At 34.1% G+C, this 17,027-nt stretch overlaps 1 protein-coding gene across 2 annotated transcripts in view; it reads right to left on the reverse strand.

Moving 5' to 3' along the window:
- Positions 1 to 17,027, reverse strand: part of LOC117180817 (inversin) — a 94,559-nt gene that overhangs the window by 33,176 nt on the left and 44,356 nt on the right. For both annotated transcript variants that reach the window (XM_033373337.1, XM_033373338.1), the window contains exons 5-7: positions 7,010 to 7,128; positions 4,214 to 4,462; positions 1,981 to 2,405 (exon numbers count right to left, since the gene is read on the reverse strand). In XM_033373337.1, the coding sequence (XP_033229228.1) occupies positions 1,981 to 2,405; positions 4,214 to 4,462; positions 7,010 to 7,128 (793 nt within the window). The remainder of the gene's footprint in view (positions 1 to 1,980; positions 2,406 to 4,213; positions 4,463 to 7,009; positions 7,129 to 17,027) is intronic.

Raw genomic sequence — 17,027 nt, forward strand, 5'->3', positions numbered from 1 at the left:
GAACTGCACCAATGTTATCGCCAGAGACACTTGATCTTGGACGTCGATTATGACTCACATTTTCCACACTTTCTCGTCCACTCTTAAAATTTTTGGCCCAATAAAACACTTGAGTTTTAGACAGAGTATCATCCCCATACTGATCCTTCAATCGAGTCAAAATTTCGCACGGTTTAACAGCTCACCAAGCGTTTTACCCACTCCTAATACACTACATTACAAGAACCTACACTGTGAGAGTGCTTGCGATTGGCTAAGAAAAGTATTTGTAAAATTCCGGTTTATATTTGATCCACCCTCGTAATTTTCAATAAGCGTGAATCTGCCAATTATAGGTTAGCTCAGACTGTGTTCAACTGAGTGGACAATGTGTATTAAAATTTTAAAGAATTAATTGTTTCGAATGGGAAGTATGAGATAATAAATTTGAATAACAAAATGCTGATTAATCAAAAATTCCAGAAATTGAAATGAAATAATATTTTATAATTGATGCGACAATTTATTTATGAATTCAATGATTATTTAGTTTTTAAAGTGATTTCATTAGATTATCCTCTACAGGAATTATAAGATTCACACTGAATTAAGCGCCAGTGACATTCAACTTCTTCAGTGCACATGCTAAGCTGCAGGGAGTCTACGCATTTTTGGTAAAGGTAATTTCGATAAGATCAAACGTCAGCGTTAGTTTTTGTAAATTTAAGATTCATATATGGTAAATGTGAAACAAGTAAATAAATTTTTAACATTCTGACGTGATGTGATGCAAATATGTCAAAAAAGTTCAACAAAATCAATTAAAATGCGTAAAAATAAGTAGTCTGTAAGTAAAAACATACTACATGTATGCCAGAATTTTCCTAAAAGTTGCCCATTGAACTATTTTTTAATAAATAATTTTAACTATTTCAATAAAATTTGTTTCGTTTATATTAATAATTTTCTATCGGAATTATCGTTCCTCTATCGGGTAATGCTGATTCATAATCGCTATTGAATGGTTCCGAGAAAAAAATTACGTGGCCGATTAAAAAAGTTGATTTCTCATTCAAAACTCACTCTAACCTATGGGCGGCCATCTGGAATTCCAGTGATAGATACGCAATTCAGGAGACCTCAAACCCCATTCAAATGCAAGTGAATGAATTTTCATTTCATGGGATTGTAAAATAAAAATGATATATTAAAATGTAGAAAAGTATAATGTAACGAAAAAAAAATTGCCTCAGACATTTATAACATTAATTAATTTTTTTTCATAATAATCAAAGTAAAGTATGTGGTAAAAGCAGTTATAACCTCGTATTCTCTACTGAAATACATAGGATCGCCGCGGACATCATGCCCCATACGTGACGGCGTGAGATTTAATTAATTTTAATAAATTCGAAATGTTTATAGAAAAAAATCATGATACCAAATTTTTAGTAAAATACTTTATCTATTAACATCTATCTTTTTCTTGCTTTAATTAATTCAAAATATGCTGTGAGTGCTCCATTTCTGTCAAAGACTTTTTAATCGATATCCGCCAAAACTTTTTTTTCATAATTACACTTCTAAAGTGTATTTTAAATCAAAAATTGCATCAAACCACAATTTTTCTAAACATAGAAAGCTATTTTATGTAAAAAAAAATGTATGAAAATCAAAACATACGGCCGTTATTTGTAATTCTCATGATACCCTCACAGAAGAAACAGAAGATAAATTTTACATCGATATTTCCGATGAAAGATTCACTGCAACAAAAAATATCTTTACAGGATAAACTTTAACCAAATATCGGTTAAACTTTCTTTTGTTTTTTCATGACAACACATATGATTTGAAAAACGCGAAGTTGTCTGAATAAAACTTTATCCCTCTAAAAAATTTTCTGCAACATATTTTATTATCACTTCATTCTATGCTGCATACAAACCATATCCCACTCTCCCCTAATTTGAAATGCCTAATTTTGAATTTGTTTCGAACCTTTGGAAGGAGCTGTCTTATGTGTCCTGAGCTGTTGAGCTGTTGATCCTCCATGCATTTGAATCAATTTAGCACAGTCTCGGTGGCCTCTATAAAGAGCAGCATCCAATGCAGTCATTAAACTACCCTTACTGGTTCTTAAAACAGCATTAATTCTAGCTCCATTGTCTAGGAGAACTTTGCAGAGATCCAAATGACCATGGAGAGCAGCCACATGGAGAGGTGTTTTTCCATCTTGAGTTGCAATATCTAAAAGACTTGGCCTTTTTTTCACCAACCATTTGATTAATTCAACACAGCCTGAGGCTACTGCTTCGTGAGCCACCCCTGTTCCTCTAACGGTCCTGGCGTGAAGGGAACCCCCATGGGTTGCAAGAATTTTCAGGGTTTCCAATTGTCCTTTTGCTGCAGCACACAACGCTGGTCTGAAATTGAAAATGGATTAAATCATCCTTATTCGTATAGAGTTTTTAATCTTCAAACTTTTCTTTTTATTTTCAAAGTCCTGATAAAATTTGAATTGGTACAAGCAGAAAAAAAATCTGTGAAGATTGCAGGTTTTTCAGTTCAAATAGAGTCAGCATAGATTTTCCGTAAAGATTACCGAATTTTCTGCAGAGTTAATCGAATTTTCAGTTATTTGATAGATTTACGGATATTTTCTGTAACATTTACTGTACTTTTCTGTCAAATTAACATCCTTAAATTGTAAAATCTAATCAAAAAGTTTGTAAATGTTACAGAAAATATCCGAAAATTCACAAAAAATAATGTTCAATTTTTGTGCATGTAAAATTTTCCGCTGTTTAAGTTTACATGCTATTTGGCGAAAGTTTATCACACGATAGAATAAAAGATGTCGTCTGCTGCGTCCTTAGCACAAAAAAGAAAACGTAAAGATATGAGTGAATTCAAACTATAAATCAAGACGCTAGATTTAAAACATCTTTTAGCTTACTTATCATCTTAATCATAATTATACTTGTCAGGAACGAATTAGAACGTATTTTTCGTGAATGAAAATAAAGATCTTGACACAACAACTATCGTATGTTTTTGAAGAAAACGAAGAATAGGAATCGAATTAATTTTAAGGTTGAACCATTAATAGGGCTTATAATACGATAAATCAGTTGCATCTTCAATTTATTTCAGAATAAAATTAAGTTTAAATATTAATAATAATTTTTGACTTGAGGTTTGTTCTGGGGATATTTTTTGTAGAATTTGATTGCCCAAACAAGGCCCAAAATTTTGGTATAATTGAATTTGTATTATTTTGTGATTTTAGATAGTGGAGGTGCTAGGTTAATGTAAGCTAGCGCATGCAGAAGAAACTTGAGTTTTTGAAAAAAGTAAAGGAGACAAAAAATTAAAATTACTGCAAAAAAATACAGCGGGATTTAATTTGTGAAAAATTTAAACTTCTTAAAGGGGGTTACTTTTCGAACTTAAGTGTTATTTTAGAAACATTTTTCGGAACTCAAGGGCCCAGAAAAAGTCCGAAATTCTGGTGAAATCGGCTTTTTCTTATTTTTTGATTTTAAACATCGAATGTGCTAGTTTAATGTAAGATACACCAGATCCACAAGAAAATCGATTTTTTCAAAAAAGTAAAGGAGGCTAAAAATATTAAATTCTGCCAAAAAGAAGCCCAAAAATCCCAAATTCTGATCTATGAAAAATGCCGACAAATTACAAGAATACATCTTCAAATAGTTCAAGGTGATCCTGAAGACTTACAGTTTATTTAAAAACTGTAATAATTATTTAAATTTTTGGGAACTGATATTAAATTTATTTTAAATGATCATTGTAGACCCCTTAACACCTGTAACAGTCTCGCGATATTTGTTTACGCCGTATGTAGTCTCTTCAAACCTTCTGATATTTTTGGAAATCTTTAAAATTAATTATTAATTAAACTTATTGATTCAAGTTCTTTAAAAAAGCGTCCAAATTTCTATAAATCTTTGAAATCCTTTAATCTCTTGAAAAACGAGGAAATCGTTTAAAATTAGTTTAAATTTTTAGAAATCCTAAACTTTTTTTGATTGTGGAAGTGCTAGCTAGTGGACCTGTTTCTATACGTCAGTTTGGGAGAAATTAAAAAAATACATCTTGAAATAGGTCAGGGTGCTCCTGAAGACTTATAATTAATTTATAAACTGTAATGATAATTAAGTTTTTGAGAACTGATAGTAAATTTATTATTGAATTTGAAATAACTCACGTTCTTCCCTTGCGATCTTGCCTGTTGGGGTCAGCTCCTAATCTCAAAAGCAAAGCTGTAGCATCCGCATGACCTAGTGTCGCAGCATAATGAAGGGCCGAGCAGCCATTATCGTCGACATGATCGGGTTGGGAACCACACAAATTTACCAGAGCTTCCACGCACCTGGCGTGACCCCTAGAGGCGGCGCAATGCAGAGCCGTCAATCCATCCTTATCAGAGGCTCCTGCAGCGGCCGCACCACCAGCCCTAAAACGCGGCCAGTCATTAACTTCATTCCTAATCTCGCGAATGCAAATTTTCACTTTAAAATTATTTCCTCCGGATATTCTCAACAATCTTCTTGAGGCTAAAGTCATGGAAGTTAGTTACAGGCTAGATTCTAGAAACTTGTTGTATATCATATACAGGGCAATACAAATCTCAGGCCTCACAGATCGGTCCGTATATCCCCGTTTCCCACCCTTTAACCCCTCCAATTTGTTCGTTTTTCTAAAAGAAATCACCGAGGAGCGCATTACTCCGTTTTTTCAAGGAATCTGCATTTTTATCAGAGAATAACAGAATTTCTTCACGTCTTTACAGACTAGATGGAGCTACGAATAACAAGATTTAAGATTAAATTTTTTCGGAAAAAAGATCTTCTCCTTTCGCTCCGCTGGGAATTGAACAACAGAACTTTCGAATGCCGGCCCAGTGCTTTCCCATTCAGCTATTAGAGAGATCGAGAGAAAAATTCTTTTTCAGAAATACTGAAATTCCATTGTTCGATTACCTGCAGAGCGAAAGGAGACGATCTTTTTTCAGAAAAAATTTATTTGAAAATTGTGTAATTCATAGCTCCGTCTAGTCAGTAAAGACTTTCGTAAATTATGTTATTCACTCATGATAATCCAGATTCCTGAAAGAATTTGACTTGTAACAACTGGAATAATAATGCGTGTATTTCTGAAAAAGGATACTGCTATCCATCCCTCTAGTAGCTTAATGGGAAAGCAACTGACCGGTTATCGGAAATTCTGTAGTTCGATTCCCAGCGAAGCGAAAGGAGAAGATCTTTTTAAAATAAAATTTAATTACAGTTTTTTTTAATTACTCCTGCAATCTGGTGTATTCTCTCTCTCTCTCTCTCTCTCTGCAATCTTATGCAATATCTTGCAATTCCTTGTAATCTTTTATAATTCCTTGCAACTTTTTCAAGGATTTCAAGGAATTTTGAAACATTTCGAGGGGGTTTGGAAAATTTAAAAAATTTCCAATTATTCCCCGGGGGCTTTAGAGAATTCCAAAGAATTTCATCAGAATAAAAAAATTGCAAGGGATTTCAAAGAATTTCACAGGATTTCCAAGGATTCAAAGATATTTATGTTCAACTTTGGAAATTAAATAAAATGACATTTGAAGGGATTTCCAGCGATTCCCAAGATTCCAAAGGATTTTCAAGAATGTTAAGAAATTGCACAAGATTAAACGATTTCGAAAATTTATAGGGATTTAAACTTTCTTTTTAGAGAGAATTATAATGAATAAATTTAATTTAGTTTGAATGCCCGCGAATTTCCATGGGTCTTAAGCGATTTCGTCAAATTTTATAACATTTCTAGAGGATTTCAAAGATTTGCAAACATATCAGGAGGCTTTAGGGGTTCCAAAGGATTTCATTAGATTTCGAGGGAATTAAGCGGACTTTAAGTCTTTTATAAGGTTATAATGGGATTTATGAATATTCCAAATAATTTTGGAAGATTTTTATTCGTTTTTAAGATATCAAGGGTTTCAAAACGTTTTGTAGGATTTGCAGGTATTTCAAAGATTTCTGGAGATTTAAACGCGATTTTAAAGAGAACGTTAATAAATAAATTTAATTGAAATTATATTAAAGGGCTTTCAAATCATTTATACTTTTTACAAGGAGTTTCAAAGAATTGGGTAAAATTTTTAAATATTTCAAAGGAATTCTAGTGAACTTTGAAAAATAAATTAAATTAAATTAAATTTCAGGGGATTTCTAGTGATTCCATTGATTTCAAGGAATTTTAAGCTATTTCAAGTAATTTCACAAGACATAAGAATTGCATTCAATTTAAACTGTTTCTTTATAATTTGTTTAGTCTAACTTTAAATCGTTTTAAATTGTACAATTTCAAAGTGAAACCCTCAATGCTTGAACAAGTTTAAATTCAAATATCAAAACACGATTTCAAATTTTTATTTTTTAAACGGTACCACTTCTAATTAGGTCTTAATTTTATGCTAATTTAAAGCTTGAAGCGGCAAAAACTTAAGAATTTGTAATTGAAAGTGCTTGCAATTTAAAACATTTAAAACCAACCAATTTTGTATTGAAAAACGTTAAGAAAATTAAATTGAAGACGTTCAAACCTTAGCAATTTCAGAATGAAACTCAAAACTGCTGTTTCTGATAAAAATGACACAGAAAAAAAAAAGGCAGCAGGTTTTCCAAACAATAATTTTGGAAAATTTTTTATTTATTTCCTAATATTTATAAAAGATATTCTTTCTACCTTTGTTTAAAAAATCTGTTGAATACCTTAATTTTATTTGAAGTATTTTTCAAAGGTATCTTAAACATTAATTTAAAATAACAGAAAAATTACTACCTATACTTTTTTAACATGATCAATTTTTGTAAAATAGGTCCACCCTAGGTACCCCTTGTACCTAATTTTTTATCCCATAGGGACTGTGAGGCCTGCACATTTTTTATTTTTTCTAGACACATTTAAAAGCTGAGTTATAATTTATAATTATTTTGTCAATAATAAAGTGGTTTACCTAGTCAAGGCGAGAACTGCTTCAACACTTCCAGCACTTGCTGCCCACAAAATTGGTTGTCTTCCATCTTCGTCTTTCGCATTCACATTCGCTCCGAATTCCAAAAGTGTTTGTAATACCTGTTTGGTTATTAAATGTTGTGATTGAGAATTAAAGTTATTGAATGGTTTTTAGTTTTCAAGGAATATTTATTAATATCAGAGAAAAACAGAATTTCTTAACGTCTTTACAAACAAGATGGAGCTATCAATTAAAAACTTTTTGAATTCAATTTTTTCTGAAAAAAGCTCGGCAATCGGAGTTGATGCGGTTCGATTCACAGCAGAACGAAAGAAGATCATTTTCAGAAGAAATGTCGTTTAAAAGGTTTTCAATTGTTCGCTTGGACGCATTTTAAAGTGTTCAACATTCTTCATTCGATCACGAAAGTTAAGCAGCGCTTAACTCGCTTACACTCGGGTGGTGATCTTCGTACTATAGACTATAGTTTGCTGCTTTATCTTTCGAAATAATATATATTTATATATGCATATCAATCAATTATCAAACGCGTCTTCGGGGAAGCCAAAGCGAAAACAATTTTTTTTAATTGGTTAATATTTAACCTTAGGGCATCGCAGTTCAAGCTTAAAAAAACAATCATTTATATATTACAACAAATTAAGGAAAATAATTGGTTACATTAAAATCAGGATCTTTGTATTTTTTTAGCGATTTTCACAACCTGCTGATAATGAAACAGTTTTTGTTGTTTTTAAATGATATAATAATGGCATGTCTCTTTGAGTGCAATTAAATGAAGTAAAGAAACTAGTACACTTTCATTTTTGTTTAAATGTGCTATTAATCAAATAAAAAAAAAATTTCTAATTTTGAACCTTGTGTTATATTCTACGAACAAAAATTCTGCATACAAAGAATGCGCAATAATTTTTGGACCCACAGAAAATCAGTCCAAAAATTGATCAAAAATTAAATCTCTTTGGCCCCGATGTATGAGGGTCAAATATTAACTGACTTAAAAAAAAATGTTGTGACCTCGATTTTTTAAATTAAAATCCTTAAAAGGAAAAAATTTCTTAAAATCCTATTTTAAAGAGATTTCAAAGCTTTTAGGGAATAATCAAGATGCCAAGAGATTTTTTAAAATCCTATAAAAAAAGTGATTAAATTCTATGAAATCTCTTGGAATCTTGATTATTCCCTAAAAACTTTGAAGACTCTTAAAATTGGTTGTAATCTTGTTAAAAACCCTAGAGATCTTGAAATCCCACTATATCTTTCAAAGCTGTTCGTAATTAAAAAATAGATCTTAAATTGTATACAAATTATTGTTAATCGTTATTTGTATCCTCTAGAATTTTTCTAAAATTCTGTACATTATTTGAAATTCCTTGAAAATGTATTAAATCTTTTAAAATACCGTGAAATCTATTTTCACTCCTTGGGAATAAAATATTCGGAATCCTTGAAATTTTTTGAAATCTTTGAAATCTATTTAAACTATTTGAATACCTTATAAGATAGTTTGTAATAGATACCTTTAATTCCGGTAATTTAGGTGAAATTCTTGGAATCCCTTGAAAACATCGAAGTTTTTAAATAGTATTTTTTTAATATTTCGACATGAAAATTAGTAACTTTTATCGTTAAAGTATATTACAAAAATATGACTGCTTATATTATTTGCTAATTTTAGAAACAAATGATATAAGCAGACTGAAAGCATGGAGATTTGATGTCACAAAGAATATATATATTGAATTTTCAACAAACAGGATTATTTTTCTAACCAAAAATATGAATTTTCAACAAAATATATGAATTCTCTATCAACTGATTAAATTTTTAACTTATAACGGATAAATTTCTAACCAAAAATGGATTAGTGAAATTTTCAAGTCAAAAATTTATTTTTATCTAATAAGGGGAATCTGAAAAATATGAATTTTTAACACAAATTTTCAACAAAATGTTTGAATTTTAAAATCAAAATGACGAATTATCTACAAAATGCTTAAATATTTAACATGAAGATATGATTTGTTAAGAAAAAAGTTAATTTGTATATGAATAGTTTAATTTTATACCAAACTGTAGAATTATCAACCAAACCAGTTTAATTTAGACAACCGAGAAGATTAATTTTCGATAGAAAAAAAGAATTTTGAATAAATTACCTGAATCTTCTACTAGGAAAAAATCAACTAAAAAAATAATAATTACATTGGTAATTGAAAAAAAGGAATTCTGAAGAAAAAAAAAACAAATTTTCGACAAATTAGTTATATTTTCAACCAAATAGATCAATTTTCAATTAAAATGATGAATCTTCAAAAAAGAAATAATTTGTATAGAAAGAGTTCATCCGAAAGGATGATTTTTTAACCTCGAAGATTAATTTTTTTTTTAAATTGAGTAGTTGAAGTTTCAACTATTGGAATGTAATTTATATTTGAAATCGATACGCGGTTGATTTACGCAGCGCCACCTAATGGCAAATGATCTGACTATATTCTAGTGGCCCTACGTGCCAGCTAATCGCTTGTGAGTACCTTTACCGTTCGGATCGTTTATTGAAGAGTTCGCAGTTTGTATCAATAAACCTGAAGTCAATCGGATCTAACGTCTTATTACTGAGTTCACACTTCCCATATATATGTCCGGTTCTAACAGGTTATGGGCCCAGAACTTTGGAATGTGATAGTGTGGTGATAAAACGTGAAAAGTTTGATCAACGATTTTTTGGAGGTTAGCGTCCCTTGTAGTGAATCGTGGAGCAAAATGAGTGCGTCAAACTTTGCTCGTATCGAGACTCTTAACAAAGAGAACTACGACACGTGGAAAATGCAGATGGAAGCGTTACTTGTGAAAAACGATGCCTGGGGATATGTGAGTGGGGAAAATGTGAAACCGGAAGCTACTGCTGGTGACGCCGTCGCACCAGCCCGAGTGATTGAGTAGTCGAAAAACGACAATAAAGCTAAGTCCGACCTTCTCTTGTCCATCAATCCCTCCGAATTGAAGCAAGTTAAGGGTTGTGTAACTTCTCGCGAAATGTGGTTGAAGTTGCAGGGTATTTACCAATCAAAAGGGCCAGCACGCAAAGCCACTCTTTTGAAGCAACTTACACTCTCGAGAATGGAAGATGGCGAAGATGTGCGCGACCATGTGGGGAAAATGTTCGACGTAATTGATAAATTAAACTAAATGGGCGTGGAAATTGATCCCGATTTACTTTCAGTTATGCTTTTATATAGCTTGCCACCTTCATTCGAAAATTTTAGGTGCGCTATTGAGTCTCGCGACGAATTGCCCACACCGGAAGTGGTTAGTGTGAAAATCATCGAGGAAAGTGATGCTCGGAAAAACGAAACACGTGGTGTAATGCAAAACGCGATGCTTGCAAAGAAAAGCTGGAATCCGAACAAAAATAAGACGGGAAATCGGGAGTCTGGAAATAAAGGTGTCGGGGAATTCAAATTTCGCTGTCTTCGGTGCGGGGAACGGGGGCATATGGCCGCAGACTGCAAAGTCAAGAAACGCGATACCTCCCGACAATAAGCGAAGAATTCCGAAGACGTGGGGCTGTGCGCGATTGAAAATTTCTCCGAATCCAACGTTCAAAAGGCGCTACGGGTGGAAAGTGAAACTCTCGGGAAATCTTGGTGTCTTGACAGTGGCGCAACGTCGCACATATGCAAGGAATCACACGCATTTTCGGAAATACACGATACGAGGTGTGGAAGATTGAATCTTGCATGCAATTCCTCGACGGAAATTGTTGCTAAAGGAACTGTTTTATTTTCAGCAAACGTCGACGGTAGGAAGAAAAATGTCAGTTTGAACAACGTGCTCCAAGTTCAAGACCTCCACGCGAATGTAATGTCTGTCGCGAAAATAACCAACAAAAATTGTGAAGTAACATTTACAAAATATCGCGCGACTGTTATCGGAAACGACGGTGATATGAAGTTAATCGCTGATTGGGTCGGCGATCTCTATTTCGTGCGCGAGAACAATGAACACGAGTGCAAAATAATTAGTGAACCAACGAACGCTTCTTCAAAATCCTACACAGAATTGGAAGTATGGCATCGGCGTATGGGCCACCTGAATTTGCAGGATCTTCGAAAAGGTGAGCGCGAAAAATCATTGATCGGAATAAATCTCGGGAAATGCAAGGACAAATTTGAATGTGAAATTTGTCTTCGTGGAAAAATGTTTAGAACTCCTTTTCCAAAGAAATCGGAAAGAAAGACGAGCTCGCTGGAAATAATACACTCCGATCTTTGCAGTCCTATGCAAGTGGAATCGAACAACAAGGCGAAATACTTCGTCACGTTCATCGACGATTACTCGCGCTGGTGCGAGGTACGATTTCTCAGGAAAAAGAGCGAGGCTTTCAAAGTTTTTAAGGATTTTAAGGCTCTCGTGAAAAACCAAAAGGAAAAAAAAGATGAAATTCCTTCAATCCGATAACGGGAAAGAATATTTGAGCAACGAGTTCGATGATTTTTTAAAGAAGAAGGTTATTCAACGAAGGTTATCTATCGCGTATAATCCAGAGCAGAATGGAACAGCCGAGAGGAGGAACAGAACTCTCGTGGAAATGGCGAGGTGCCTTCTGATTCAGTCCGGCCTCCCACCTTCTTCTTGGGCTGAAGCTGTCTCAACGGCAAACTACATCAGGTACAGGTGTCCAACGAAGAGCCTGGATGGACGAATACCTTACGAAGTATGGAACGGAAGAACACCGAACGTCAGCTACTTTAGGGAGTTCAGATGTAATGTCGTAAGCTTGGACAGATCCCCAGGAAAATCGAAAGTCGAAGAACGTGGTAAGAAGGGAATTTTTCCCGGCTACGACGACAAATCAAAGAGTTATAGAGTCTGGATTCCTGAAGAAAATATTGTGCAAGTAACACGAGATGTTACATTTCTTGAGAACTCTAGGAAACCTACTTAAGACATCTATGAAGAATTTATCTCTGAAAATCCTGATGGTCAAGAAGTCAACGTGGAGATTCTACATCCTGAAGTAAGAGAATGCGAAGTCGCGATACAGCCTCTAAATCAAAACGAGGTTCCTGCTCCTGTGCCAGAGGAAGATCAGGACGAGAACGTCGAGGAAGATAGGAACGAGGACGTAGCAGAAAGTGAGGCCGAGAAATCGTAGAACCACCCAAAAGGTATCCAGGAAGGCCGAAAAAAATCTTTACCGGAATGAGAGTAAGACCGCGGAAGCAGTATCAGGAACGACGTGATGAGGCTCAGAACGTAGAACCGGACGAAGCTCATCTAGCTGAGGTACCTTCGAAGCAGGCAACGACTGGTCCCGACGCAGAAGAATGGTATCGTGCCATGGCAGCCGAAGTAAAATCGATCATCAAAAACGACACTTGGGAACTTGTAGAGCGTCCGGATGATCGCGAAGTTATCGGCAGCCGTATGGTATTGAGAAATAAATACAACCCGGATGGAACTTTGGAGAGAAGAAAAGCGCGAATAATAGCGCGGGGTTTCGCTCAACGTCCGGGAATCCATTTCAACCAAACATTCGCTCCAGTAGCTCGTCTAGGATCCATTCGACTGGTGGTATCACTTGCAGCTGAACCTGGAATGTCAATCAGACAATTCGACGTCACAACTGCGTACTTGAATGGTGTGATTGAAGAGGAAGTGTATATGGAGACTCCGAATTTCCTTGGTGAAGCTCTGGAAATTATCCTTCAAACAGAAAGCAACACCAGCAAGATCGGAATAAAAGCAAAAAGTATGCTAAAGAATTTGGAAACAGGAGATAAGGTTTGTCTTTTGATGAAATCTTTATACGGCCTTCGACAGGCCGGAAAGAGTTGGCACGTCAAATTAGACGAAGTTTTGACAAGATTTGGAGCAACTCTGTCAAACGCAGACCCATGCATGTACTACTTGGGTCAAGGGGAAGGCGCATTATTCATCGCTATCTACGTAGACGACATCCTAGTCGTTTCTCGGAATTTGAGAAAAATAGCGAAGTTGAAGGAAGCTCTTTCGAAAGAGTTCGAAATTAGAGATCTCGGAGAACCAGAATACTGTTTGGGAATTGAATTCTCACGAGAAAACAACACAATCGCCATGCACCAGAGTGGATACGTGAAGGAATTATTGGATCGATTTGGAATGGCTGAGTCAAAGCCGGTATCAACTCCCATGGATATCAACGTGAAACTGACGAAACCAGAAAATGAATCTACAACGGAGGAAAAGAAACTTCCGTATCGTGAACTGGTAGGTGCTCTGATGTACCTGTCTGTGGCCACGAGGCCTGACATCACTCACGTTGTGAGCGCGTTAAGTCAGTTTAATACCTGCTTTGTACACATTCACTGGACAGCAGCTAAACGTGTTCTGCGTTATTTGAAAGGTACGATGGAATTGGGACTTACATTCAGCCCATCGAAAAAGCCATTGGAAGGATACGTCGACGCAGACTGAGCTAACTGTTTGGTGGACAGACGATCATATACAGGATATATATTTTCGCTGAGCAATGGAACAATATCCTGGGATTCGTCGCAGCAGAGGACAGTAGCTTTATCTTCCACAGAGGCCGAATACATGGCTTTAGCAGAAGCTACCAAAGAAGCTATTCACCTCCTGGGATTTGTAACAGAATTGGGATTCGGCGATCTCGCCGATATTAAAACGTTCAACGACAACATGGGAGCCCAACGCCTAGCCGAGAATCCAATATTTCACGCTAGGAGCAAACACATCGACGTGAGACATCATTTTGTTTGTGATGCGCTGAGGAAAGAGCTTTTAAAGCTTTAACACGTTTCTACCAACGCCCGTGTGGAAAACTTCCGGGCGCTGGCCAGACCGTCTTGTGTCTGGTCAGACGCTGGACAGATGGTCTAATAGCGCCGCTGGCCAGAAGTGTAACGCCTAAACCATGAGATGGACTAGATTAGACGGCGCTGTCCAGCCGCTGATCAGCTCGTCCAGAATAGACGAGCTGATCAGACGCTGGCCAGACGTGTAACGCTTTTACCACGCGATGGTCTAGATTGGACCGTACAGAAAGAGGAGGGAATAAAGTATCAGAACTTCACAGGTAGTACACTACCTTTTAAATTAGAATTTCAATATGCTCTAAAAAAAAATTCAAATTAAAATATTCAGTAGTTTATTTTTTATGACAGTTTTCGTCACTGGGGTAAAAACTTATCCCGGTGTGGCAAGTATGTTATTCTATAGATGCATGGCAAGCAAGGATTAAATTGAAATATTTCAGTTCAAGATTTATCATTTATTCGTTTTTTTGTTGAAAATAAATATAGTTTACTTTAAGTTCAAGCCGAGTGATGCGCGACAATTAACATAACCTACAAAATCATTGATCAATATCGATTTTTTATCAAGTTTTAAATATTATTACATGAATTCTTTCCTTATTGTGTTGGTTGATTTCAAAGCAGGATATTTTGACTGCTGTGTTGATAACAAAATAGCAGACAATTCACGACATTGGTCATAAGTATGGCAATCCTACGGACGCAGAGGGATAGGCGACAATTAACACAACATAACATTTTTCTCAAATCATTATTGTCCATCTTCGTTTTTATTAAAAATGTGGCTAGAAATATATTCAGTACGATGTAAAGACATATATAAAATCTTCCTCACTGGTCTTTTGTAGGTTAGGTTGCAATTTGAGAAAGAATCAATTAATCTCAACTCATATAAGTGGATATTATATTGCTCAACAATTATCAAAAAAACAGTGTGTATACAAACCTAGACATGTGTCAATCTGACTTCAACACAAAACTTTCCTGCAAACTTTAATATTCTTTTAGGTTTTCCCAATCATTTCTGTCTGCTGAGGATTACACCATACACTGTCACGATAGCACTTTCTATTTTCAACCGAGACCGCCTGAGGGGTCCAGCCAGACCGCTTCGATGAATCTTTGAAATTTTTGCAATCGAGTCCGTTTAAGAGGGCCAAGGCCAGCACCCTGTCAGACCGTCTTAAGTAGACGGTCTAGATGGGGTCTAGCCAGCTGATCTCTCTAAATAAGACTGCCACGAAATTTTTTCACACGGGCGACATGATTGTTGGCGTGATGACGAAAGGACTACCTGGACCAAAGCATCGAGAATTTGTAAGGCTTCTCGGATTGGGAAGCTTAAATTCCGTTAAATAATCATCCACGTTTCGAGGGGAAGTATTGGAATGTGATTTATATTTGAAATCGATACGCGGTTGATTCACGCAGCGCCACCTAATGGCAAATGATCTGACTATATTCTTGTGGGCCTACGTGCTAGCTAATCGCTGGTGAGTACCCTTACCGTTCGGATCGTTTATTGAAGAGTTCGCAGTTTGTATCAATAAACCTGAAGTCAATCGAATCTAACGTCTTATTACTGAGTTCACACTTCCCATATATATGTCCGGTTCTAACATCAACCAAAAAAATTAATTTTCCACCAAGAAGAATAATGTTCTACCAAAAAACACGAATTTCCGACAAAATCCTATAATTTTAAATGAAGTTGTTGAATATTGTAGCCAAACGGACAAATTATCTACATGACGGTTACATTTTCAACCCAAAAATAAGATTTTATAAAAAAAATATTCTATCAAAAAGTTTAATTTTCAACTAAATAGTTAAATTTGAACCAAAAGTATATACTAAGTAGTTCAATTTTTAAATAAAAAGGTGCTTTTTTAACCAAACAATTAATATTTCAACCAAAAAGATTAGTTTTTCAACAAGAAAATTAGTTTTCCACCAAAAAACACGAATTTTCAAGAAAATAAATAAATTCTTAATAATATTGTTAAATTCTAAAACCAAAAGAACAAATTATCTACAAAGTGGTTTCATTTTATACCCGAAAATATGATTTTTGTAAGAAAAAGTATCTTTTTTATCTGAATAGTTTATTTTTGTACCAAATTGTAGAATCCTCAGCCGAACCGGATTAATGCAGACAACCAAGAAGATTAATTTTCGATAAAAAGAAGACGAATTTTTAACAAATTACATTAATCTTCTACTGGAAAAAATCAATTTCCAATAAAACTATAAATTTTCAACCAAAAATGAAATTATTACATTGTTCACTAAAAAAATAAATTCTCAAGAAAAAAAATTAATTTTCAGCATATTTGTGATTTTTTGAGCCAAAGGGTTGAATGTTTAATTAAAATAATAAATCTTCAAAAAAAATAATTTTTAACAAAAGAGTTCTTACCAAAAAGTTGTTGAATTTTTTAGTCAAAATAACAAATTCTCTATGAAACGATTGCTAAAAATAACAACACAAAAATATGATTTTTCTAGAAAGAAAAAAAATTTCGAATAAAAAGTTAAATGTTGAATGAAAATAGTTTATTTTTTTAACCATGTAGTTAAATTTAAACGAAATATATATATTTGTTACAAAAAAGTTCATTTTCACACAAAAAAGGAAAACTTACATTGCTAGTTAAAAAAATTAATTCTTAAACAAAAAAGTTAACTTTTAACAAATCAGTTACATTTTCAACTGAAGTACGAATTACCAGCAAATCGGTTGAATTTTCAAAACAAAATTATGATTTTTCAAGAAAAAGATTAATTTTCTATCAAACAGTTAAGTTTTCATAAAAATATTTTAATTTATAATCAAAAATTTTATTTTCGACCGAATAGTTTAATTTTCTACCAAATTGTTGGATCTTTAATCAAAAAAGATAAACGTAGACCCAAACGTTTTCATTTTTAATGAAAAAGGATGCATTTTTAACTATATAAGATCAATTTTAAATAAAAAATGTCAATTTATAAACAAAAATGGAATAGTTACATTGTTAGCTAAAAAATTATAAAAAACAACTTTTCAACAATATATTTCAACCTTAGATATCCTACGAGGGTAGTTCAATAAGTCCTTAGAATGAAGTATAAAAACAATTTTTTTTGGGTAAATTTTTTTTAATTTTTCAACATAATCTCCTTGGAGCTCTATA

Source organism: Belonocnema kinseyi, chromosome 9 (assembly GCF_010883055.1).
Source record: "Belonocnema kinseyi isolate 2016_QV_RU_SX_M_011 chromosome 9, B_treatae_v1, whole genome shotgun sequence".
NCBI lineage: Eukaryota > Metazoa > Arthropoda > Insecta > Hymenoptera > Cynipidae > Belonocnema > Belonocnema kinseyi.